This window comes from Salvelinus alpinus, chromosome 9 (assembly GCF_045679555.1).
Source record: "Salvelinus alpinus chromosome 9, SLU_Salpinus.1, whole genome shotgun sequence".
NCBI lineage: Eukaryota > Metazoa > Chordata > Actinopteri > Salmoniformes > Salmonidae > Salvelinus > Salvelinus alpinus.
This window is the reverse complement of record NC_092094.1, coordinates 42416964-42444583: the sequence shown is the minus strand read 5'-3', so window position 1 is coordinate 42444583 and position 27620 is coordinate 42416964. Positions and strand designations below refer to the sequence as shown.

General features: G+C 42.4%; 1 protein-coding gene across 1 annotated transcript in view; it reads left to right on the top strand.

The window, feature by feature from the left end:
* Positions 1-27620, top strand: part of LOC139530132 (cytosolic carboxypeptidase 4) — a 151654-nt gene that overhangs the window by 84169 nt on the left and 39865 nt on the right. Inside the window, exons 20-22 of the mRNA XM_071326251.1 lie at positions 24738-24867; positions 26289-26420; positions 26717-26893. Coding sequence (XP_071182352.1) covers positions 24738-24867; positions 26289-26420; positions 26717-26893 — 439 coding nt within the window. The remainder of the gene's footprint in view (positions 1-24737; positions 24868-26288; positions 26421-26716; positions 26894-27620) is intronic.

Below are 27620 nucleotides of genomic sequence, written 5' to 3'. Positions count from 1 at the left end.
TGGAGCATGACACATTGGGGTCTATTGTTGACAAGGGCAGTATGTGTTCAGTGGTGAATGCTGCTCAATGTTCCAGACTGCCAGATGAGAACTCATTTAAATGTTAGTCATTTAGCAGAGACTCTTATCCAGAGCGACTTACAGGAGCAATTAGGGGTAATTGCCTTGCTCAAGGGCACATTGGCAGATTTTTCACCTAGTCCGCTCAGGGATTCAAATCAGCAACCTTTTGGTAGGCTATCTGCTGCCCGTCTAATACAACATAAATACTAACATCATCATGCACACACCATGGAATTGCTTGATGTTTTGTTCCTTTGTTACATCTAATGTGTTCCGTTAAAGGAATTAAGCATCAGTTAATAAAACTCATTGAGCTTTTGAGATATTTGACACAAAATGTCATCATTAGATCTGAGCGGTTAATTGTCCCTGAAATTGAATTCGTTTTCTGTGAGTGATGATAAAAGACGTTGGCATTGCACGGCGCCATATCACTTCTGATACTCTGCTTTAGTGGGAGATAGAAGACATAAAGACTTAGGGTTCAGTGTTGAGGAGTACAGAACAAAAATATAAACACAACATGTAAAGTGTTTGTCCCATGTTTCATGAGCTGGATTAAAAGAACCCAGAAATGTTCTATATGCACAAAAAAGCTTATTTCTCTCAAATTGTGTGGAACAATTTGTTTACATCCCTGTTAGTGAACATTTCTCCTTTGCCAAGATAATCCATCCACCTGAGAGGTGTGGCTTGTGCTGGGGAAAATAAAAGGCCTCTCTAAAATGAGCAGTTTTGTCACACAACACAATGCCACAGGTGTCTCAAGTTTTGAGTGAGTGTGCAATTGGCATGCTGACTGCAGGAATGTCTAACAGAGCTCTTGCAAGATAATTTAATGTTCATTTCTCGACCATAAGCCGCCTCAAAACATTGTTTTAGAGAATTTGGCAGTACATCCAACCGGCCTCACAACCGCAGACCACGTGTAACCACGCCAGCCCAGGACCTCCACATCCGGCTTCTTCACCTGATCGTCTGAGGAGGGGGAGCGGTGTATTTCCATCTGTAATAAAGCCCTTTTGCAGGAAAAAACTAATTCTAATTGGCTGGGCCTGACTCCCAGGGGGTGGCTCTGTTTTCCAAGTGGATGGGCCTATGCCCTCCCAGGCACACCCAAGTCATGTGAAATCTATAGATTAGGGTCTAATGAATTTATTTCAATTGACTGATTTCCTTCTATGAACTGTAACTCAGTAAAATGTTTGACATTGTTGCTTGTTGAGTTTATATTTTTGTTCAGTAATAGTTCAACTAGTAATTTAACTACATTTTGTAGTATCTTGGTGGTAGTTTAACTAAATTCAAATCTATTGTTAGTGGAATTAAATAATTCCTCTAATATACCCATTAATTAAATTCAATCTGTCTATTTATAAGAATTTGTAAGATACTTATTAACATAAAATAGACAGGATACAGTCATATTAAAATTAGATAATAGTGTTTATTCTCGGAGCACGCTGCTATTTGATCATAAACACAGGCTTATATACAAGATATGACGTCATAGGTTACAGAATAAGTCTCATTGTCCTGACAAATAGAAAACAGGTTCAAAAGTTCATTCCAACTTCACAGCACACACACATGACACATAATATAATCAATTATCCTGAAGGCTCACTATAATTTATTACCACTTTAGCAGACAACTCAAGATAATGGAAGACCTAAAAAGTTACCCACAGCCTTATCTAAACATCTCAGGGCTAAGTTGGGTCAGTTCAACCATAGTTTAACGACCCTTTATGCTTATTTTATGACCCACAACACAAATCTCTTTTCACCAGGCGTGCAGAGTTCAATTAGTTATAGTTTTATCTAAAGCTAGAATTTGTTTTAACTATTTATTAACAAAATTCCTAACACTATAGTATGTAGTGTTTTCAGTAGTTAATTACTGTTTTACCATGTAGCGTTGTAGCTAACTACTGGAACTACACAATACTTTCTTAGCAAAAAGAACAGACCATATGGGTGAAGTAGGCAATCATTTCCTTTCTTTTTCGGCATCAGACCTGCCTAATTCTCACTTGAAACATTGTTTTTGTGTTTAATAGGCTAAATTATACATTCTACTAGCATCTGACCCCAAAGTGATCTGTTCTTGCAATTTGTAGTCTATGACATTTAAGATTTATAGTATATATGATAATTTCTCACAAAGTAGTTTGGATGTAGTAAACTACTTTTTCAAAGTAACTTTAGTTAATTAAACTATATTTTTCTTAAAGGTAGCTTTAGTGTAGCTTAACTCATTCCATTGGTAGCTTGGCAAACTATATTTTCAGAGTAGCTTCCCCAACAATGCTTTTCCACATGTTTGATCAGAGAGTGTGTGTTGGAGCAGCATGCTCTGTACAGCTCTAGACCTGGCTCCAGCTGTCTGGCTGTACTGCACCTATCCTGTCTTCACAGGCCTCCTGAGCATTTTTCTTTGCCCTATTTTTCCTACATTGTTTTGTTCCTATTTTAATGATGTAACGTGTTTTGTGACCCATGTACTAATTGTCACTTGAATTCGGACCTGGCCATGCTCTGAAGGGAACCCACACATGTCCTGGATACTGCTGCTGACTCTGCTTGGGTGGGGTAGCTCGGAGGCAGACGTTCGTTTTGAGTCAAAATCACCAATACACTCGACTCAATAGAACATATGCCTGAGATTCATGGGTTGTCACGTGTGCTGGATACAAGCACACTTTGGGAATTGAACTTTGTTGGAACAGCCTGTGTGTGTATGTGTGTGTGCATGTGTAAGTGTTTAAATGTGATAATATTCTTCCATTATGCCAGGGGGTTGCTCGGGAAGACAACATGTTATTTTTAGTCTGTTTGATTTAGTGGATGAGATTTACCCAAGACAAGCCTCCAAAGTCAAGTCTCTTTGACTGCTGGGACTCCTAGTCTCAGCTCGGCTGATTTGAGAAGTTTGAGGATGCGTCTCACATCTTGCCTTTGACAGTCTGTCTCCCTTTCCTCTCCACCATTGATGTTTATCACAACTCTCTGGTCTATAATTATGTAGGGAGAATAACTTGATGTGCGTGGAGGGGAATACTGTCCTGCTTCTTACCTTCCTACCTGTGACCTGCGTCTATCACTCTGCCAGCCAGGTGGGGACTGACTGGTGTGAACAGATTGTAATTTCCAACACTGACCTTGGGAACGGAGGAACAGAAGATTGCATCAAGTAGCCCCTGGGGAAGGATGACTTCCTGTAGCCAAATTTGAGAGCCTGTCAAAGTGGATCATCTTGTTATCACAACCAGACTTGAAGACCAGAACACGACATTGACATTTCACAGTCAGGCAAAATGTATTTGTGTGTTCACCTTGAGGTATTTGTCTTGTACACTATAAAAAAATGCTATCTAGAACCTTAAAGGGTTCTTTGGCTGCACCCATAGGAGAACCCTTTGAAGAGCAAAAATATTGGGGAGGCAGGTAGCCTAGTGGTTAGAGTGTGGGGCCAGTAACCGAAAGGTCAAATCCCCGTTCTGCTCCTGAACAAGGCAGTTAATCCCTGGTAGGCCGTCATTGTAAATAAGAATTTGTTCTTAACTGACTTGCCTAGTTAAATAAAGGTAAAACACTTTTCTTTTTTACAGAACCCTTTTTGCTTCCAGGTTGAACCATTTTGGTTCTAGGTAGAACCTTTTGGAGTTCCAGGTAGAACCTTTTCCACAAAAGGTTCTACATTGAACCCAAAAGGGTTCCTATCTGGAACTAAAAAGGGTTCTCTATTGAACCAAAAAGTGTTCTCCTATGGGGACAACCAAAGAACCCTTTTGGAACCCTTTTTTCTAAGAGTATAGCGGAGAGCAGGGGCGTGCTACAGTAGCTTTGGCAGTTTATCTGATCAGCGTTACACCTGCAATGTTTGAACAGAATGTTAGCATCCAGGCAGCTCTTTAACTACCATTCATTGTCAATGGTGCCATCACCACAACACAGAGGCCCTTAGACCATTCAGCTGGGTGGGACATGAATGGATGAGACAAATGGGAGTTTTGACATTTCTGTTCCCTCTTTACATGCAGTGAGAGTGGGATCGGTGACCATGACATTGGAGATCACATTTGAGCACAGTCCAATGCCCCAGAGAAGGGATGGTTGGTTATATTTCTATAACTGTTCAGCTGGCTTTAACCATGCTATCCCTCCCAGTTCCTACCTCTGGGTGAGGGACCAGAAAAGCTGGGAGATGGTTAACCCCAGCCAGCCAGGGACAAGGGTGGTTTAAAATATTTTTGTGTCAATAGCATCGGTTTGCCTCAATTATAGGTGAGTGTATCCAGTATTAGACTCAGTAGGGTGCTCTCGCTCCATCTCTTGAACAAGGAGTAATCTTGCCCCTAGCTCAGAGAAAAGGCGTGACCCCATTCCATTTGTATTGCTGACACAGAAAGAACATTTATTCTCAAGGTAGAAGCTGGCCAGATCACATTGGAGAGATGTTTTTTTTCTTGGACGAGTCAGTATGAGCCATTTTGTGTTATTGTGTTTTTCATTAGGAGAGAGGTGGTTCTACACACTAAAAACAAATGACTCTATATAGTGCCAGTTCTTTGGCTTGTCGCGATAGCGGAACCCTTTTTGGTGCTATATAGAACCCTTTTTGGATGGTTCTATAAAGAAACATGCTCGTAAGGTTCTAAATGTAACCTTTACGGTGCTATAAAGAACACTTTTTTAAGGTTCTACAAATTTAAAAAAGTTATATATTAACACCAAATACGTTTTTTCTAGCGGTACAACCCTTTTGATGCTGTATAGAACCCTTTTTAATGGTTCTGTATATAACCTTTACGGAGAACAGTTCTATAAAGAATCTTTCTCAATCTGAAATGTTATGCAAATAACCTTTTAAAGAACCATACAGGGTTCTTTTTGCTGTTAAAATTTGTATTGTATTATTTGAAAAGTTGAATCAAGTGTGCTAGCTCTGGAATGGCTGGGGGTCCCTAAGGAGGGAGACATCAGTTCTCAATTGACACAACGCCATATATGAGTCTTTTAAAAATCACAATCACTGGCCATTGTCATATTTAACATGCAATGGCGTAACACAACAGATCAGATCAACTGGAATGACACTCTCACTCACGGTTGCACAAAAAGAGCTTTGCCATTGCCCCTACATTTGAATTATCACTAAAAGAAGAAATAACTATTTTCTGAAACGCAAATAACCATTAACCGGCTCAAATGGTTCTTTGAGTCATTATGGTTCCACATACAGTAGAACCATGCCCTTCCCAAAGAACCCTTGAGGAATCTTCTTTGTGTGTACCTGCCTCTTTAAAAACACATTTTTATTCAAGTAGAGTGGTACTTTCAGTACTTTTTATTGTTCTTTTTCATCAGCTACCATTTTATAGTAATTTGTAATGTCTCCTGTTGTGTCTACCTGCCTTCTGTTGTCATAAAGCAGTCTATTTCCTCACTCTTTCACCCTTCATCATCTACAACTCTGTACCGGCATTAGTTCCGCCTCAGCTCCTCTTCAGAGGTTACAGGAAATGTTCTACAGATGTAGGATCTTAATTTTGATTATAACTAATGGACATTTTTGTAGGGGTTGATAATTTTAATGTAAGGGAAAATCAAGTCGGATATTTCAATGTGGAAATTAAAAACTTCAGAAGCCTTTTTAAACCTCAAATACACTAAAACGTTCTCCTGCAACAGGGTGATCAAATTAAGATCCTACGTCTGTACCCTACCCTTCTGAAATCATAAAAAAAATCTGTTATTTTCTTTAATGCATATTTACAATATGTGTAGAAAGCAGCAGACATGAAAGATTCATGTCACGGTTTCCACCGAGTCTTTGATAAAACCAGGAGAGGTACACGGGTCAGCCAGCCTCCCTGCCATGAACAAAGAGGAGAGCGAGAGGAAGCAACGAGAGGAAGCATGGAGCTGAGCTGTATTAAAATGTTTTGATGCATGGGGGTGGTCCAGCATGCGACACTGACGTATTATGGAGACCACTGTAGCCTGGATTGAGACAGGCCCATGATGAATGGAGGAGAATCCACGCTGTTCATCATTTCACAGCAAGGCTAACGTTGACCACAGCCAAGCCCGTCCACTCGCCCCATACCATCCTCTCCTCCTCCCCCTCTCAACTCTCCTCCCTCCGGTCCAGTGTTCTGGCACAGGTGATGGCTACCTTGCTCAGACGGGCCAGCAGATGAGATTTACCCACAGTTCTCTTCTTCCTCTGAGGCAGTTTTATCAGTAGGCCCTTCCCCTCTGCTCTTTCTGTGGGGGAGGGAGGTAATGAGTCACTATCTCCCAGGCTTTGGTATGCCTCCCCAGTTCAGATCAATACCCTGGCATTTGAGTCATGGAGAAATACAATAGCGTGAATACAAAGCCTCACAATTTGTCATTGTCCATTTGTTGATGTTTTCATTAGTGTGCTTACTATAGTAGCAAGGGCAAACATAAAATTGTACGTCAGAAATGTTCGTGTTATTAGAGTGGTTCTTCATGAATCTGCCCAGAGTCATTACTTCTACCCCTTCTTGTTATTTTCATCCATGACCTTCATCTCCTGCCCACATGAAGGTAGATATACAATATATTTCCAAACCTACTATAAAAAAGTGACTATAGCTCTAGTTGGACTTGATGAGATGATACATTTGTTGCCGATATTCAGTGTCATGTGTTGACAGCATACTGCATAGTGTCATGTGTTGACAGCATACTGCATAGTGTCATGTGTTGACAGCATACTGCATAGTGTCATGTGTTGACAGCATACTGCATAGTGTCATGTGTTGACAGCATACTGCATAGTGTCATGTGTTGACAGCATACTGCATAGTGTCATGTGTTGACAGCATACTGCATAGTGTCATGTGTTGACAGCATACTGCATAGTGTCATGTGTTGACAGCATACTGCATAGTGTCATGTGTTGACAGCATACTGCATAGTGTCATGTGTTGACAGCATACTGCATAGTGTCATGTGTTGACAGCATACTGCATAGTGTCATGTGTTGAGAGCATACTGCATAGTGTCATGTGTTGACAGCATACTGCATAGTGTCATGTGTTGACAGCATACTGCATAGTGTTATGTGTTGAGAGCATACTGCATAGTGTCATGTGTTGAGAGCATACTGCATAGTGTCATGTGTTGACAGCATACTGCATAGTGTCATGTGTTGACAGCATACTGCATAGTGTCATGTGTTGACAGCAACCCTGCATAGTGTCATGTGTTGAGAGGCTGTCAACACATGACGCTGCATGTTCAATATGTACAATATGTGAGCAGAGATACACTGTTGTTGCAATGAACAATCAACCCAGCAGGTTGATTGAAAACGTTTTTCACTGAGGTCATCTTGGGAAGTTGATCGGTCACTTACAATGACCTTTCATATCTGTCAGCCTTTGGATGCCCTGAATGCTCCTAGTTTGATGCAGTTGATTGGAGGAGATCGAGAGATTGACCCACATTTGTGAATGAAGTCTGCTGGTCACTATTCCTCTAACAGCAGAGTTAATAGAGAGAGTCAATGTCCTCACTGAACGCCGTCCAACCTGTATGTTTGTGCCAAGACCCAGTGGTTGTACCATTGATCAGAGAGGCAGCTATTAAACGGATGAATGTCAGATTTGTGTTACATGCTGGTCAGCTGTACGGGTTGGAGACAGTGTGTGCGCCCCAAATGACACCTTATTCCCTATGTAGTGCACTACTGTTGACCAGGGATTTGGTCAAAAGTAGTGTACCGTGTAGGGAATAGGGTGTCATTTGGGGCGCTCTCAAAAACATTGGCTGTGACGCCGGCTGGGCCGGCGTGTTGAAGTCACGTTAACCTCCCTGGCCCTGGAAGTAGATTAAATTGACAAAGACATTGGGACTGGGATCCCAGGGGACCACACATAACTGGAAGCCATGAAGCCCGCGACCTCATCATTGTTCATCTATTAGAGGCCATTTTATGCACCCATTTATGCATCCAGCCACTTTATAGTGAATATCTGGCGTTTCTCTTCATCATCTTTACTGTATATTGAATTGCTTCAAAGTACATGGAGATGGGTTGTTTTACTGTGATCTATTTGTTAATGATGTATTGGAACAATACACAACTGCACATGTACGTCACTACAACAACACCCTATTAGTGACGGGCCATTACTGATACACCTTCCTCACGCTAGCTACCTAGCTTTTATTGATTCATGTTGGTGGTGAGAGTCCTAAGAGGGAACCAACCGACACGAAACACTACCAGATGCATTCTGATAACATTCAAGTGGTGTGGCAGATAACGGATTCTGTAGACAACATGACTGATTCCCTTCCTGCTCGAGGTTACACAGTCTCAGAAATTAGGGATTGCTTTGTGTGCCTGGAATGAAATGACTGGGCCACTTCCAGGCTTACCCAAGCCTATCATGCAGTTCAGAAAGCAGCATTCTGCACCATACCCTATTTACAAAGGCTTAACACGACCAGGCAGGAAGGGAGAAGTGAGGCTCAGACGGCTATTAGATTCCAGAATGTACGCGAAATGGGAGGTATCATTGTGAAGGCAGTCAAGGGCACACCTTTGTGCTCACCATTCCAACTGGCTCACTTTTCTCAATTTCTGAGTCTGCTAGTTCGTTCTGCAGCAGAGCAGTTATATGAAATACTTAAGAAACCAAAATAATCCTACCATAAAAGTACAGGAGTACATGATTCACAGAAGTATTGTTGTGAATTTTTAGATACTACTGCACTGTTGACACCCGCAATAACATCTCCTAAACATGTGGATGTGATACAATTTGATTTGATTTGATTATGAGATCCACTTGGTCAGTGTCTCAGGGCTCAATTTAATCGCTCTCACATTGCATTATTCTCACAGTAGCTCTTTTAGCAATGGTTAACATTTACCACACAGTGTTTTTTTTTTGTTGACTGTTTAAATCTATACTACTGGTGACAGGTAGACTCTCCTGTTTCCAGTTTTTTGAATCAATTTGCCGGTGTACAGCTTAAACAACGATACAGTGTAAACATACCTGTGGCGGATTCTATTATATTCCATCCTAAATGGGCACAGCCCACCAGGGAGAGCTCTGTGGTGTTCTAGCATTCAATTTTATTTCTGGAACCATTATCTGTTTTGGCCTGTAATAGGTCCAGTGGTCTAGTGATTTGATTATCTGCCTCATGCTCCCTGACCTCTGACCCCCCCCCCCCCACACACACACACCCTCACTTCCCACCTGGTGTCATCCCCAACCACCCTCCTCACTCACAATCAACCCTCCACACCTCATCCCCAAAATCCCCCATCACTCACTCATTCACTCACTCACTCACTGACTCACTCACTCACTCACTCACTCACTCACTCACTCACTCACTCACTCACTCACTCACTCACTCACTCACTCACTCACTCACTCACTCACTCACTCACTCACTCACTCACTCACTCACTCACTCCACACCTAGCGTCATCCCTAGACAGTAAATGCCTCCTTACACACTTTGAAGTAGATCAACATGCCTACACCACCAGCAGCCAACTAATTGTCTGTTTCGTTCAAGCATCTAAGCAAGTCCCTCAGCAGGTGACTCATATAGTGTTAGATGGTGAGGGATTTCAATAGTTACCTCGGAGGTACGTAATCAGGAGACAGGACTCAGATGAGCAGGGATAGAGTTGGTGTTGATGCACACCACTGGATATTTAAGCAATAAGGCCCGAGGGGGTGTGGTATATGGCCAATATACAACGGCTAAGGGCTGCTCTTATGCACGACACAAAGTGGAGTGCCTGGACACAGCCCTTAGCCGTGGTGTATTGGCCATATACATCAAACCCCCGAGTTGCTTTATTGCTATTATAAACTGGTTACCAACGTAATTAGAGCAGTAAAAATACATGTTTGGTCAAACCTGTGGTATACAGTCTTGAAACTAAGCAAGTCGGTTAAGAACAAATTCTTATTTTCAATGACGGCCTAGGAACAGTGGGTTAACTGCCTTGTTCAGGGGAAGAACGACAGATTTGTACCTTGTCAGCTCGGGGATTCGATCTTGCAACCTTTCAGTTACTAGTCCAACGCTCTAACCACTAGGCTACGCTGCCGGTCTGATATACCACGGCCGTCAGCCAATCAGCATTCAGGGCTCGAACCACCCAGTTTATAATGCTTATTAGACTACAAAGTGTAACACGAGGCAATATGTTAGCTCGTTTGATATGGATAACAACAGTCATCTGCAAAATATTTCAATTTTCAACTGTATTTCATTATCTTTTTAGCTCTGTGTCTGAAACAGTACCTATTTTACAAGTAGCCAACAACACTGCCCCAATCACAGGAGAGGTCTCTGATTGTCATCTCAGCCATTCATTTCGACATGTACTGGAACATCAGAATAAGCTTTTTATGTAACCTTGGTCTGTCAAGCTAAACCACAGCCACTCTAACAATTCACTATGTATTTCTTCCTCCGAAGCTCCAATTTGATGCTGCATAAATGAACTACTCAGATGAGCCCAAGTTATTTCAGAGTGAAACAGGCCAATTAGACCGTGGAGGTCAGTGCTGGTTCGGTAGAACTAGGCTTAGACGCGGAATAAATAAAGGAAATGCGGGAGCCACATTGACAGAGACAGTGGTGTCATTACCTAGTTATGTGTTTCCAGGACAGGAGATGGGCACTCTGTCTGTCTGATGGAATGGGGACAGGGAATGCTAGAACTCTCATAGTTTCCATTCCATTTCCCTCTTTTTGGTGAGACTCGGAGGCGAGGGACGACACTTTCTTGACTTTTAACTAAATTGATTACGGTATCTGGCTTCAACTACCATTGTTATTCTGGGCTGAGAAAACATATGCACAACAACTGGACAGAAATGTGCAGACGACAAATGCGAGTGGAACACATTTTCCTGAGACTGTGATCAGTCAATAATAATCCCTCTGCATGTGTTTTCTCTTGCAATAACGATGCTGATCAGAATCCTATACATCCATTGCATTGACATTTGGTTGAAACTTGTTGTTTCACTCTTCTAGAAATGTGTACAGGTTCCTTGCTAGCTGCTCTATGGTATTGAACTAATAACAATCAATGTGACCATGGTCCTCCTATTGCAGTGAAGACCAAGAGCATTTACATACATCAATACCACAGAGCATCCGCTCTTGGCTCTCACTGCTCAACACTCCATAGAAACACATTCAATACCTAGCACATTTATATGACTTTTTACTTGTCCTGTCCGTGTTATCAGCCTACTTCATACTGGCACTTCATAAAGAGATGCACTAGATAAGACCATGAGTGATAGACAAGCACCCTATGAGGCTCTCATAATCATCTCCTCCAGATTGGCTGTAGAAAGCATCCCTTCCATCCCACCGCCCACGTGCCCCTGTGGCTAAGCTGTTTCAGTAGGAGGAAGGGTTCTGAGGGGTGAAAGATAACAGGTGGAGGGTCTCAGCTTGCCTCCAAGGTTGTTTGACCTGTTAGCTCCATCACTGTGATTAACATAGTGGTGACATGGTGGTCTTCTGAGTGGCAGGCAGTGTGGAGGGTGTTTCACATGAAACCCTGATGAAGACAGCTTGATGTCGAGACATTGGTAAATAAATGATTGCATCGGAGCTTTTAGAGTGCGGTTTTCCTTTTCTAAAGGATGAGCTCTGCCATCAGGGACATGGACCACCAGGGTGAGCTCTACCATCAGGGACATGGACCACCAGGGTGAGCTTTACCATCAGGGACATGCACCACCAGGGTGAGCTCTGCCATCAGGGACGTGCACCACCAGGGTGAGCTCTACCATCAGGGACATGGACCACCAGGGTGAGCTCTGCCATCAGGGACGTGCACCACCAGGGTGAGCTCTGCCATCAGGGACATGCACCACCAGGGTGAGCTCTACCATCAGGGACATGGACCACCAGGGTGAGCTCTGCCATCAGGGACGTGCACCACCAGGGTGAGCTCTACCATCAGGGACATGGACCACCAGGGTGAGCTTTACCATCAGGGACATGCACCACCAGGGTGAGCTCTGCCATCAGGGACATGCACCACCAGGGTGAGCTCTACCATCAGGGACATGGACCACCAGGGTGAGCTCTGCCATCAGGGACATGCACCACCAGGGTGAGCTCTGCCATCAGGGACATGGACCACCAGGGTGAGCTCTACCATCAGGGACATGGACCACCAGGGTGAGCTCTGCCATCAGGGACATGCACCACCAGGGTGAGCTCTGCCATCAGGGACATGCACCACCAGGATGAGCTCTGCCATCAGGGACATGCACCACCAGGATGAGCTCTGCCATCAGGGACATGGACCACCAGGGTGAGCTCTGCCATCAGGGACATGCACCACCAGGGTGAGCTCTACCATCAGGGACATGCACCACCAGGGTGAGCTCTGCCATCAGGGACATGCACCACCAGGGTGAGCTCTGCCATCAGGGACATGCACCACCAGGGTAGGCTCTGCCATCAGGGACATGCACCACCAGGGTGAGCTCTGCCATCAGGGACATGCACCACCAGGGTGAGCTCTGCCATCAGGGACATGCACCACCAGGGTGAGCTCTGCCATCAGGGACATGCACCACCAGGGTGAGCTCTGCCATCAGGGACATGCACCACCAGGGTGAGCTCTGCCATCAGGGACATGCACCACCAGGGTGAGCTCTGCCATCAGGGACATGCACCACCAGGATGCCAAGGATAAAAGATGACGTGTATGTTTACTACATTCTAATGGGGAGAAGAGAGTGTTATGCGTGGTTTTGTTGTGTCTCACAGCAAACAGTGCATTGTAAAGGTTAGATACTGGTCCTTAGAGAGGTCATTAGGGTTTGTCTAGCAGCCCCCTACAGTATAATCTAAAATCTATTTTTTGTTACTTTAACAATGTGCACTTTACCCCTAATGTCTATTTCGTAACATCCAGGACAGGCAGGACAAATGAATTATGTTATTTCAGTAACACATACTGTAGATCCACACAAAATATTTATTTCAGTGAAGAGACTCTGATGAGTGGTAAGATCAATCATAAGAGCTACTCTCACTGTCTCACAAAGCCACCTCTATTTCAGCAAGAACCCAGCCCAGAGGGAAGAGCCCTAGAAGGAGGCTGAGCCCCTCTACTAGTTTTGAAGCCTTTGCACTTAAATGTTTAATGATCTGGATATTAATCTTCTGTAATGAGGCATTCATTCTACTTCCTGAATCATTTCACCTATTTTTAATTTGAATTATTGGCTAAACAAAAGCAAACTAAAGCATACAACTGGGTAATAACAAAACCCTCCAGCTCAAAAAAGTTTTGCGACAGACAGACCACAAATGTATTTTTATCCTCATCAACAAACAATATGTTTAGGGTTCTACTTGGGCTCCATGCAGCTATCTGATCCAGGCTGCATCACATCTGGCCATGATTGGGAGTCCCATTGTAAATAAGAATTTGTTCTTAACTGACTTGCCTAGTTAAATAAAGGTAAAAAATAAATAAATGTAATCGGCCATGTTGCCACGGTGTGTTTGGCATGAAGCTAAAATCCCGGCAGGCCTCTATACTGGATGTCAATGGGCTGTGTGGAGGGCCATAGACCGACAGCAGCTCTCAGATGAGCAGCAGTACCTCACCACCAGCAACAATACAGGGCCTATGTAGGGTTAAGATCATCGTTAGAACCATCTTACGATGTATCTTTAGTAGCCTAACAGTTTCCCCAAAACATTGTTTCTAAATTTGGACTTGAAAACACTTTTAGTTTACCGACTGCCTCAGACCACTGGTAGAACAACTAAGTGCATTGTTAGATGCTTTTCTCCATCACTTTATAGGGAAAGGGGGATCGAAGTTAGTTGTACAACTGAATACATTCAACTGAAATGTGTCTTCCAAATTGAACCCAACCCCTCTGAATCAGAGAGGTACAGGGAGCTGCCTTAATCAACATCCACGTCATCGGCACCCAGGGAACAGTGGCACCCAGGGAACTGCTTTGCTCATGGGCAGAACAACAGACTTTTGCCTTGCCAGTTCAGGGATTCGATCCAGCAACCTTTCGGTTACTGGCCCAATGCTCCTACAAACTAGACTAACTTCCTTCCCTCTTTTTACACAGAAGATATATCAGCAAAACACAGAATCAAGAGGTTTATCTGTCTCTCTGTGACTGCCGATAACTTCAGAACGAAGTTGACTACAAATAGCCTACAACGTTGCCAATGTCTTTGCAATTGTTACAAACAAGCGAAGAATAAAACAATCCTTAAAATGAAAACGGAGATGACTGCATAAGATAGATACTGTAAATTATAGGCTACATAGCCCTATATTTCGATCACATTGAAATATATTTTATGTTCATTCAATTGAATTCTATTTAGCTAATTCTCAGCTACTGTCTGTCATTTCTGTCTCAATATATTTCATGATGTGTAGCATAACATGTACGCAATGATGTGCCAAATCTCTGATTTAGTGCATTGTTATGGGGTGCGTACTAGAATAATCCACCTCAATATTTGCAGCCATAGGTGGTAATATCTCTCTAGGAGCTGATCCGTAGGCAGTATTGTGGAATAATTCGAATGCTATTTGAATGGAGAAAAATGATCAGAGCGCAGCACTGTTTTTTTTCAATCCTCTCCGTATTGACACATGGTGCAATGACACACTGCTTCTTTAGGAAACACTATTCAAAAGTTGGCTCGTAAATAACGAAGCATCTGGTACGATCATCGTAATGCTTAACTTACATCACAACTGGGAAACGAGGCCCAGACCTGCTCAGGTGTCTTCAGAGCCCGAACAGCATGGGCATGTGAATATGCATGACTGCTCTCTGGCCAACTGCTGGGAGCATGTTATCTCAGCCACTAGAGACATTCTATGGAGAGGATTCTGAAGTGTTGAAGATGAATCATTTAGCATATTTTAAAATATTATGGGGGTAAGAAAAAAAATAGCTATTTGTACAATAACAGTTTGACTTTGCCTTTGGAAGAAAGATGTAGAGATTAATAAGAACAGAAATATGAATAAACAGAGTGAGTTTAAAAGCTATGAATTTCCTGGGGACTGTAATGGGATAGCCTTTGAAGAGCAGATAATGAAACTTCATTCACATGACTATTCAAATCAAGTGCAAAAACAGGCAATAGAACGGAGACACACTCCTATTTCCTTCAGCTAGTATTGCATTGGTAGGAGGAACAACTTTTGTTACTCAGACACAGGCAGCGTGTGTGTGTGTGCGTGTGCGTGTGCGTGTGCGCGTGTGCGTGTGTGTGTGTGTGTGTCTTTAGAGGTGGCCATGTGTGCTGAAATGAGGATATGTGTGTTTTCCCAGAGCCAGAGTAAGCTGCTGCTCATGTTGTGTTCAGTTCATTTCCCTCTCTGTCTGGTATAACACAAAGAGAAGCCACATCCTGCGGTATCACAGGTCAGAGAGGACCACTCAACCCTCATCTAATGTCCTCTCAACGCGAGGGTAGTTTACAGATAATGACAATAATGTGATGTTTTAGTTTTTCATTTTATTCTGTTATTCCGAATCCCTTATCATAGTTGTATACTGCAATTTATACTGTATGCGTACTTGACAAAAGTACATCATAAAATTTGATATAACAGGGCAATATAATGAGCTGTTCTGATTGCAGTTGTATTAGAGCATCATTTGAATGGGATTTTAAAATGTATACAATGAGTCTTGTTTATTTGAATATTCAATACAAATGGTTTTTGTCTTCTCCTCAGAGCTCCACATCAAGGGAGATACTTAACAACCTCCCATGACTTTTCCCTCGGCAGAATGATTGTGCCCAGCAGGCACGAATAAGCAAACAAATGAATATTCAAAACAAAGCCATCCCCCATCTCTATGCTTTGCACACAGGTGATAATACAGTCAGTCCGACCCAGCCATGCACAACAGAAGAAGCTCCGTCAAAACAACTGACAGGCCCTGCTTTAAATCCACTGTGAGATTTGAAAGGAAGAGAGAGGATCCAGGAGAGAGGGGGTGGGTGAAGTAGGCACTTGAAACACAACTCAACTGCTGGCTTCGCGCTTCACTCAGGCTTGTTGTGGTGGATTGTGGGACGGCAGTCACTAGTAAATAATGCACAGGCGCAATGGCGGACGTGTCTGAAACAGCCCAGCCAATCTAGAGTTCCAAGAGAAGATGTAGACTAAATGGCTGTAGAGTAAAGCAATAAGACATGATGATGTGGGTGTTGCTGCAGTTATTGGCATAGTGGTGCTGAGTGAGGTTGCCTGGCACTGCCTATCAGCATAGTTGTCACATTGGTGTTCTAGATTATTTGAAGATCCAGTGCCAGAAGTCTCCACTTGCTTCAGTGTTTCTACAGTATGATTCTCCATTGTGGAGAATAGATGCATATAACTGATATGAGTTCTAAGGATATTTTCATATTTGGGCTCTCAGAGTACATCAGTGTAAGACAGTCAGTAAGAGGTTCAGAGGGTTTCTGAGACGGCTTTGAACTCCGGTATGGAGGAGACGCTGGATCCGTTAGCTTAACGGAGAGCAGAGTTTTTGCATTTAAGAGCATTTCAAAACTAACTATCTTCCCAGCAGCTGTCGTCTGCACTTACGTCTCTCCTCTCAGACATCCCGAGGGACACGTCAATCACACAGACAGAATGTAGCAGCAGCCAGAGTTCTGTTAGGGTTTCCATGGGCATCATCTGAAGAGATGAATGCCTGAGTCGAAAATGGTTTAAAGCTATCAGGCAATATTATGGAAGGACACGCTTTGTGTAACAAGCAGAAGCTTTGTTATTATCTCTCTCAAGATAAATAGAGGGAAATGATACAAAAGAGGATTTAGACATTTTCAGGTGTTTGTTTTCAGTGAGGTAAGAAATGACCTAATTATTTTGTTATGTGAACACAAGGTTTATGCTTTTTCCTGTATACAGTAGGCCTGCCTGGTCTCCGGTGATTTGGTTATGCAAGTTTCCCTCCTTGGCAACATCACAGAGATGAAGCACCAGGCAACGGTGTCAGAACCAATCAGCTCCAGTCTATGCTTTCCACAGAGGTGACAGATCGTTATTATTTATCCAAATCGTACTAAGCTTCACAATTACATCATTCATTTGGTTAAAATGACCTTTTTATTTGAGTCATTGAGCAGAACGTTTTAACATTGGATGAATAGCTGATTAATCTTTCAACTGGACAAACAGGGGAAATGTGATTGCCACAATTGGAGTGAGTAACAGAGAAATGTTGGTATTGTTGACATAGCTTTGATGATTTCCCGCCACACGTTGAATGCTCCCGATGTTAAATTTTTAACACCAAGTTGAGTAAAAGCCTTCTAGGCCCTTCAAATGAGATACTATACCAGCTAGCTATGATCATTTTTAGGCCATTGATGTGACGAATAGGCTATACTGTGATAGAAAAAAAACAGTCATTATTCATGGTCTTGTGTTGATGCACAAATTTCAACATTTATATGGTTGTAGCTTATCTGTCTAGCTATGAACACTATATATACAAAATAATTTGGACACCCCTTCAAATTAGTGGATTCGGCTATTTCAGCCTCACCGGCTGCTGACAGGTGTATAAAATTGAGCACACAACCATGCAATCTCCATAGACAAACATTGGCAGCAGAATGGCCTTACTGAAGAGCTCAGTGACTTTCAATGAGGCACCGTCATAGGATGCCACCTTTCCTACAAGTCAGTTCATCAAATGTCTGCCCTGCTAGAGCTGCCAACTGTAAGTGCTATTATTGTGAAGTGGAAACGTCTAGGAGCAACAACGGCTCAACCGCAAAGTGGTAAGCCACACAAGCTCACAGAAAAGGGCTGAAGTGCATGAAAATAGTCTGTCCTCGGTTGCAACACTCACTACCGAGTTCCAAACTGCCTCTGGAAGCAACGTCAGCACAAGAACTGTTCGTCGGGAGCTTCATGAAATGGTTTTTCATGGCCGAGCAGTCGCACACAAGCCTAAGATCACCATGCGCAATGCCAAGTGTCAGCTGGAGTGGTGTAAAGCTCGTCGCCGTTGGACTCTGGAGTAATGGAAACACATTCTCTGGAGTCATGAATCACGCTTCACCATCTGGCAGTCCGATGTACAAATCTGGGTTTGGCGGAAGCCAGGAGAACGCTAGTGCCAACTGTAAAGTTTGGTGGCGGAGGAATAATGGTCTTAGGCCCCTTAGTTCCAGTGAAGGGAAATCTTAACGCTACAGCATACAATGACATTCTAGACGATTCTGTGCTTCCAACTTTGTGGCAACAGTTTGGGGAAGGCCCTTTCCTGTTTAAGCATGACAATGCCCCCGTGCACAAAGCGAGGTCCATACAAAAATGGTTTGTCGAAATCGGTGTGGAAGAACTTGACTGGCCTGCACAGAGCCCTGACCTCAACCCCATTGAACACCTTTGGGATGAATTGGAATGCCGACTGCGAGCCAGGCCTAATCGCCCCACATCAGTGCCCGACCTTACTAATGCTCTTGAGGCTGAATAGAAGCAAGTCCCTGCAACAATGTTCCAACATCTAGTGAAAAGCCCTCCTAGAAGAGTGGAGGCTGTAATGGCAGCAAAGGGGGGACCAACCATGTAGTGTATCTTCTCTCATTGACCTGAATATGAAATGGCATTTTGTTCTCTTTGAGTGCATCAACCATCAATCGCATGATCTTCATCAACCTCTCTCCTGCTCTGCTCTCTATGGGCTGTATTTGTGTTGTTGATGGATGGAACATGTGTAACATTTGATGCTTTCTCCTGTGAAGAGGAGCCATGTGACATGTGTGTTCCATAGCTCAGACAGGACATTGATGTGTCAGATCAATCCGCAATGTACAGTATGTCCAAGAACCCATGACTCTTTCCTGGGAGGTCTGCCATGTCAGCCACATTTACAATCTCCTTTAAAGCCAGCCCATCCTCCATAGTGACAGCCGTGGCCACGGTCGGAGAGAGTGAGGGAGATGGGACGGAGGTGTCAAGGCTGCTCCCTCCCCTGCTCACCTGAGCCTCTATCCTCTATCTGTGAAGCCATCAGAGCACTCCAAACAAAAGGAAAATGAATTTCCACTTTCCAATTCCACCAGTTAATGGGACTCACCCATGTGCTGCCAGACAGAGCGCTTCCCCCTCCCAATAGTGATAAGAGCTCCAATATCTGCTCAATGTTTTCCATTAGTTTTAAATGATAAACTCTGGGATACAGTAACAGCGATTTTCCATCCTGGCAATGCTTAATGCTTAAATCCGAATCTGTGGCGTGGTGGGGTGCAGTGACTTTGAGGTCGAACTAAATGCTCATTGTTCACATCCATGTCTGATGGAGATTTGAGGGTGAAACTAGGATGTAACCCCATTAGACGGGGCATAGAAATCTATTCATCCCCCTGAACTGGCGACTCCCTGTAACAAAACTAAATTGAACTGTCTTTGTCTGGGATGTAAAGTGGACCCAGCGGCAGATTGCTTTGTTTGTAAAGGACAGGAGGTAGACTTCTGTGTCCAGGAGTAAAAAGACAATTTGAATTAATTCATTTATTCATTTATTTCGAAAATTAATTCCGTCAAATGCTAAAAAGAGATGAAGGTTCTTTTTGTACCCTGACATCTGTTATAATGGTGACTGAAGAAATATCAGACTGTGTGAGACTACAAGTAAACACGTTGTATGAGAACAAGATAGTAGTGCCAGTCATCGACTTTGTGAATTTACAGAAAATCAGGCGATTGAGAGTATTGATTGCATAACACGTCAACACTGTTACCTATAGATAGACAGGTTAGAAATGTTTCAACAATGTATTTCTTTTGCATTGAACTTCCACTCTTTTAAAAAATTTATTTTTATTTTTATTGAATATCAAAAACATATAATATAATATACTTGCAGTGACGCCACTCAACCATACCAGTCATCCAACAGACTCCCATTCAGAGAGACACACAGAAGCATCCAGGGTCAACACCCTGCTCAAGGGCACGTCGACAGATCTCCCACAAGGCCGAATACGGGGACCCGAACCCTCCAAGATCCCCCCCACAGTTCCCCAAGAGCTGCCCCTCAACCATCCGAGATCCCTCCCACAGTTCTCCCCCAAGAAAAATAAATAAATAAATAATAATATGTCCATTCACCACTCCCAAGAACCCTACAATGCACCAACAACCAAGAAAATGAAGTAAAGAGAAAAAAGAAAAAGAGAAATCAACAATGCAAAAAAAACAAAGGACATCAAGGACAAGTAGAGGGCAGGGTCAACTCAAGGACAAGATCAAGGACAACTCGTATGGAATAGCCTTCATTTCTCAGAACAAGAATGGACTGACGAGTTTCAGAAGAAAGGTCTTTGTTTCTGGCAATTTTGAGCCTGTAATCGAACCCACAAATGCTGATGCTCCAGATACTCAACTAGTCTAAAGAAGGCCAGTTTTATTCCTTCTTTACATTTACATTTACATTTAAGTCATTTAGCAGACGCTCTTATCCAGAGCGACTTACAAATTGGTGCATTCACCTTATGACATCCAGTGGAACGGCCACTTTACAATAGTGCATCTAAATCTTTTAAGGGGGGGGGGGGGTGAGAAGGATTACTTTATCCTATCCTAGGTATTCCTAGGTATTCCTTAATCAGGACAACAGTTTTCAGCTGTGCTAACATAATTGAAAAGGGTTTTCTAATGATCAATTAGCCTTTTAAAATGATCAACTTGGATTAGCTAACACAACGTGCCATTGGAACACAGGAATGATGGTTGCTGATAATGGGCCTATGTATGCCTATGTAGATATTCCATAAAAAATCTGCCGTTTCCAGCTACAATAGTAATTTACAACGTTAACACTGCCTACACTGTATTCTGATCAATTTGATGTTATTTTAATGGACAAAAAATTTGCTTTTCTTTCAAAAACCAGGACATTTCTAAGTGTCCCCAAACTTTGGTACGGTAGTGTATATCTTTCAAGTACGCTGTGATGTTTAACGTACAGTTTCAATCTATCTAATCGAATCCACAGATTGCGAGTTGAAGATAAATACTTTTACTAAGACTATTAGTATATTAGTGATTGACTGACCCGGTCTCTCCAGGTCTCCTATCAGTACTATTTCTTGGGTCAGTATAAGATCAATGTTATGCATTTTCAGCCACTTCCTCTCCTTGTTGTACACAACAAGCTTCCATTCCCTGTCACAAGGGGATTCATGACTGATTTAAGAGGAAATCATCAACCCTGTTATGGTCAATCCTGTTACTTTATTTGGCACTTAATGGGCAATTACTATCGTCATTTTTTTATTTAACGTCTTGAGATGGGAAACTTGTTTTTTAAATTAAGTTGGACATGACAGAATGTTAAAATTAAGTGAAATCAAACTTCTATTTTGACCAAGTTACACTTCTCAAAAAGCACCGAATCGGTGGAACGACCCAGATGTTACTGTCAAAGATCTGAGTGACTCCCACATCCAACACACACAGAGAGATACACTCATTTAGTGTGATATTGTATAGATAGACCATTATATTCCAATCCATTCACACGTGATCAACTCTGTTTCTAATTGGATCCTATAAGAACATTACTCCTGCTTGGGTAAAAATCTGTTGCAGCTCAGTCCTGCATTCTTGAACTTAAATACAGTATATCTGGGCAAAGTTTTTAGAGACGTTAGGAAGGCCTGGAGTACAATTTATGTCAGCAGAGATTTGTCAGGTTTCTGGTGTAACGGTAGTTGGCTCTTTCATCCCCAACCTGAAATGATTGAGGAACAAAATAATCACATGCGCAAAGATTCACTATAATGGATCAGTATCACACTGTGTTAATATGAGACGCATTGGAAAATTTACTTCAGATGAAGAGTTCACCATTCAAAGCTCACAAATCTGGCTTTAATGTATTATACTGTGCGTTATGACAAGATAGATCGAGCTACATTCATCATGTCCATCACTCTCATGACATGTACGTATTAGATCCATACCCACCCACTTACTATTCCTAGTCATCCAGTTTGTTGAATTTGTGAGCATAATGTGGGATGGCCGGCAGACATCTTGCAGGCTGTGAAACGGGGACAGGCTGTCAGACTGTAACACCCAGTAAATGGAAACAAAATGCTCTGCTGCCCTCGCTCCTCATTGAATGGGAACTCAAAGGTCTTCATAAATTATTACTGTCATGAACAAAGCAGAGTTTAAAACTGAAAGATATAGTCTTTCATTTCTGTGTCATTTTCAGCAAAGCCTGTGGATTACCAAACTGCCTGGCAACAGAGGCTTTGTGATCAGATTGAATTAGAAGTTAAAGGCATGTCAAGAAGGATAATTCGCCAAGTGGAAACGATACCTCAACAGGAGGTCTACTCTGTTTTTGGGGAAGCTTTTTTGTGTTTGAATATACATTTGTACATAATATTATTGTCTTCTGTACAGCAAGTGAATAGATATAACTTTTACGATAGAGATGGGCAGTTGGTTGATGTCCACTCCAAAGGTCAGTGTCAGTTTGAGTACGTCGCTCCCAGAGAGCTTGGAAAGGTGCCCTTTCAACTGCTAGGTTGTTATGTTGAGATGACTATAGATTTTGATGTCTAATATTTAGGTGCATCAAAACTGGCCTGTAGCTTATTGCTGGGCAGACTGTATTTCAAACATATTATAGCTGGTCATATCAAATCTAATCTGGCCTTGGTCTGTTTCTGCTCTAGACAGTCAGTGTCATGGTCTTCACTGGTAGCTTCATTATGTGTACAAAACAATATCACGTTTATTCCCCTTGAAGTATCGTAAGGTATGGAAACTAACCAGAGGAGGCTGGTGGGAGGAGCTATAGGAGGACGGTTCATTATAATGGCTGGAATGGAATTAATGGAACAGAGTCGTGTGGTTTTCATATGTTTGATGTGTTTGATACCGTTCCATTTATTCCATTCCAGCCATTACAATGAACCGTCCTCCTCTGAACATATTAGTGAATATTACTTGATCCCATTTAATACATAGGATTGTCTAGATAAACACCTTTGTGACACGTTGTTCCACTTTTTCCCTGTGTGTTTTGCAGTCGTGCTGTAGAAATACCAACCAACAGTTCTCGCTCACCACTCAGTCCAATAGTTCTGAGGGTCCAGAACTCAGTAATCAATTGACATCTAACCTGCCAGGTCAGTGTTCTCTGCCTTGGCAGGTCCATGACAGGCTGTCAGTAAAGATTGGAAAGGCTGCCCTCTAGTTTGGCAAGCAATCACACGTTAAACACCCGTCATTTGCCCCTCTCATAAGTCATGGAAAATGATCAAGCTCCTGGCTACCGAAACATGAAGTTTTGCTTCTGGTGTAGCTGTTATCTGCTGAATTGTTTTTATGTTTACCATTTAGTTTGATAATTTAGGTGGATTTAGCACAATTTAGATTGTTTTTTCCCCCCTACTATGTGTGCATTGTATGTTCAAATTGAGCATGATATAAAATGTTGACTCAAACTGCTCTATGTTGCTCTACCATATCACACAAAAGGTTCTGAATGTTACACTTCAAAACGGAACACCTGTGTTAGTGAACGTCTGCCACTAAATGCAGAAGTGCCTAATCTAACCTAAGAGCTGCACTGCCTGACAGTGTGGCACTCCCCAGATGAGTCTACCCTGTACTGACCTACAGTATAGCTCATCTGGACTGAGAGAGATGGAAATGAGTACAGGCTACTTTGAAAGCCAGCGACGATAGTTATCACCATTAAATGCAATGTAACACGGTATCATACATGATGTGATACATTTTTCACCATAAATGTTCATTTGAGACATATAACTATTGATTTGAGAAAAACAGATCTTACTGTGGCTATGCTCATCTGGCTATAGGAACATGGCAATAGGATACTTTCGCCACGGTACACGAGACTGTACCTTTCCTCTATATTTTGTGTAAATGTTATGTCTTACTGCATTGACGTTAATAGGAGATTTCTGCATCACTTGAGTTGCCCGTGCAGCACAGGAGACTGCTGAGGGGAGAACGGCTTATAATAATGGCCGGAACGGATCAGATGGAATGGCATCAAACACCATGAAACCATGTGTTTGATGTATTTGATACAATTCCACTGATTCCACTCCAGTCATTACAACGAGCCCGTCCTCCCCAATTAAGGTGCCACCAACCTCTTGTGCTGTGCAGATCTCAAGTCAGATTTGGCCCTATGTGATTTGAGTTGCTGTGTGTTTAATACATCAGGTACTGTAAATGCTCTCTACATAATGCCTTTCCATTCAAAGGTCATTCATATGATTCCATGCCAAATGCAGGATAGACAGGATAGACATTCAGTATTGCATAAACAATCCTAAAATGGAGGGTATAATTTGACACTCTTGACTCAACTTGACTGCTACTGTATTGGTCTGCTTAGATCAAACTGAATCGGATCGCTATTGTTTGTAGGTGCTGATCTCGCAAACCTTGAGATATGGATGATCACATGTTAGGGTTTTGCAGATAAACGGCTTTGAGCTTTATGTTCGTAAAGAAGACCTGCATTATTCAGCAGTATACCTTACAGTATGTATCTCTGTTGTGTTGTAAACAGTCACCGCTGCTCTCTGAACGGTGAAGATCTCAACAGACAGTGGATGAAGCCTGATCCTGTTCTGAGCCCTACTATATACCACGCCAAGGGCTTCCTCTACTACCTCAACAGCATCGGCAGGACACCCCTGGTGAGACATGTCACTCAACAGCTCCACACTTCACTTCACAAGCATTTGTACAGTCTTAGAAAAAGGGTTCCAAAAGGGTTCTTCGGCTGTCCCCATAGGAGAACTCTTCTGGGTTCCATGGGGAACCTTCTGTGGAAAGGGTTTACAAAACCCAAAACGCTTCTACCTGGAACCAAAAAGGGTTCTCCTTTGGGGACAGCCGAAAAAAACGTGTAGGTTCTAGATAGCACTTTTTTCTAAGAGTGTAGAACAAATAGATAGCTCTCTTTCACTCTCTCGCTTTCTCTCTCTCTACCCTACCCTCTCACAGAAATACTCAGAGACAGCACATGCATTGCTTTGACAATAATTTGATGCAAAAGCACTTATGTTGTTCATTCAGATATATAACTCAACATCCCTGGTCTATCTGATTCACCTCCCCTGAACTTTGTGTTGTTCATTCAGATATATAACTCAACATCCCTGGTCTATCTGATTCACCTCCCCTGAACTTTGTTGTTCATTCAGATATATAACTCAACATCCCTGGTCTATCTGATTCACCTCCCCTGATTTTTGTGTTGTTCTTTCTGAATCTACTTATCTTGTTTATAGCTAAGCTGTTCTGCTGTGATCTCTACCTGAACTCCAACAACCATTTGCTCTGTTTCCAGAATGTAAAGTCAGGCAAACATCTAGCTCTGGGTTTCTCAGCCCTTCTTACCACAAACTTGATTGAACTGTTTTAGAACTGTTTAACCTCAGTTACAGGTAACTCATTTAGATAATGACAATCTGGCAGGTTTATTTCTGTAACTGAAAATGCATTGCATGTGTCTTTAACCTTGAAATGCCAAATATAAGTTAATTATGTCAAATCAATGTTCATAGTGAAACAAAGGCTTTTTTGAGGGCCATGATTACTTTTCCTGCCTCAGCGTAAACGTAAAGAATCAGAAACTTTCTCACCTATGGGTTTGATCATTTTTACTGTGTTGGGAAATGAACAAGTCAATTGTGTGGCAGCAGTATAATTAAAAAATTTACTCGATTTGTAAATCAATTGAACCGTTATTTACAGTTTATTATTATCGTAATCACCCAGTGTACCTGCAAATAATTATGAGCATGAAACTGTATTATTATCACTAAACAAAACAAGTGCTTCATGCATGCAATTTATTGATAGTGATTGACTTCTCTTTGTTGTAAATGTTGCTAACCAAAGTGTCTTCCACGTGAATTGATGTGGTTAATGCACACTTTGACTAGATAGTCGACTGCATTTGTGCTAAAGCCGCTGTGTTATTATCTCACACAATGGCCCTTAAAACCTTGTCATTTTTGTGATCCCCGTTAGATTAATGATGTTCAACGACGCCCAAAACCTTGTGTTCCTTCAGGGCCGTCATCACAGCTGTGTCATGTTGCCTCCACAGGTGTTCTGTGATTACCATGGTCACTCGCGGAAGAAGAATGTGTTCCTGTACGGCTGTAGTGTGAAGGAGACTGTGTGGCAGTCAGGTTCTGCTGTCAATACTGCCACTCTGAAGGAGGACCCAGGATATAGGGTAGCTATTACTGGATATATGAAGTAGAATTACTTTAACGCTTGGTCATCATTACCTAGCTACGGTATCAAGCTTTGTTTGGGGAAGACAATGTGTCTTGGGAATGTTGTCATGTAGTTAAAAACGATGAATTTATATATTCTAAATAATTTAGCAATCATTTATTAGAGCTTCAATGAATCATGACGGTAATCAACCTTTCTTTATCTACATTATTTGGGCTAAACAGTGTAAAGAATACCCACCCCTGCACCTGTATTAAAGCCCCTTTCTTCTCCCTCTGTCTTTGTCTCCAGACCATCCCTAAGACTCTGGACCGGATAGCCCCAGCCTTCTCCTTCAACAGCTGCAACTACCTTGTGGAGAAGTCCCGAGAGGCCACAGCCCGGGTGGTGGTCTGGAGGGAGATGGGTGTGCTCCGGAGCTACACCATGGAGAGCACCTACAATGGCTGCGACCAGGGCGTCTTTAAGGTTGGTACACAGAGACCGCTGTTATGAGCCCTGGCTTAGTGTATATGTTTGTGGAAGTCAACATCACTCTTTACGATGTGCTTCATGAGTCTGTGTTGGGGCCAGTTCATTGATACGTTGGTGCAGTAGAGCTATTTCGTCAACTGTGGAAGATAATTGGTTCGAGTGCCTTGTCCTAAATAGACAGAGAAGGATAGCTCTTCAAAATGCACCGATGCATTGGCTTCCTCTGGGATTGTAGTGGTATACAATCAGTGTTCCCTCCCTGAGGCACAAACACTCACACCTCCTTTGAGAAATAACAGTGGAGTAGAAATATTATGTTTGAATAAGCACAGTAGATATCAACAGAAGAGTCATACTAGTGTATCTTCTCATGCTGCAACATCTCTTGAGAAGAAATGGTTCATATATTATGAAGAGGGGGAGAAAGGAACACCTCCCAAAAGCAATATGGGTAATTAGGCTTGCACTCCTAAAGTAGTCTTAAAAAGTTGGCCTGTAAACTAGACCCACTTTTGCAGTAGTTTTCTTTGACCTATAAATAATTTGTCTTTATATGAGCAGCGGAACTTTTCACTCTCCTCGTGCTATGATTTTTAACAGTAGTTCTCCTATGAAGACAATAAGAAATAAAAATGTCTTAGTAAAGGTTATCCGGTCCACGGAAGAAAATATGTAGCTACAGTTGTGCCAATGTTTCTCCCCTGACAAATATTCCACTAAC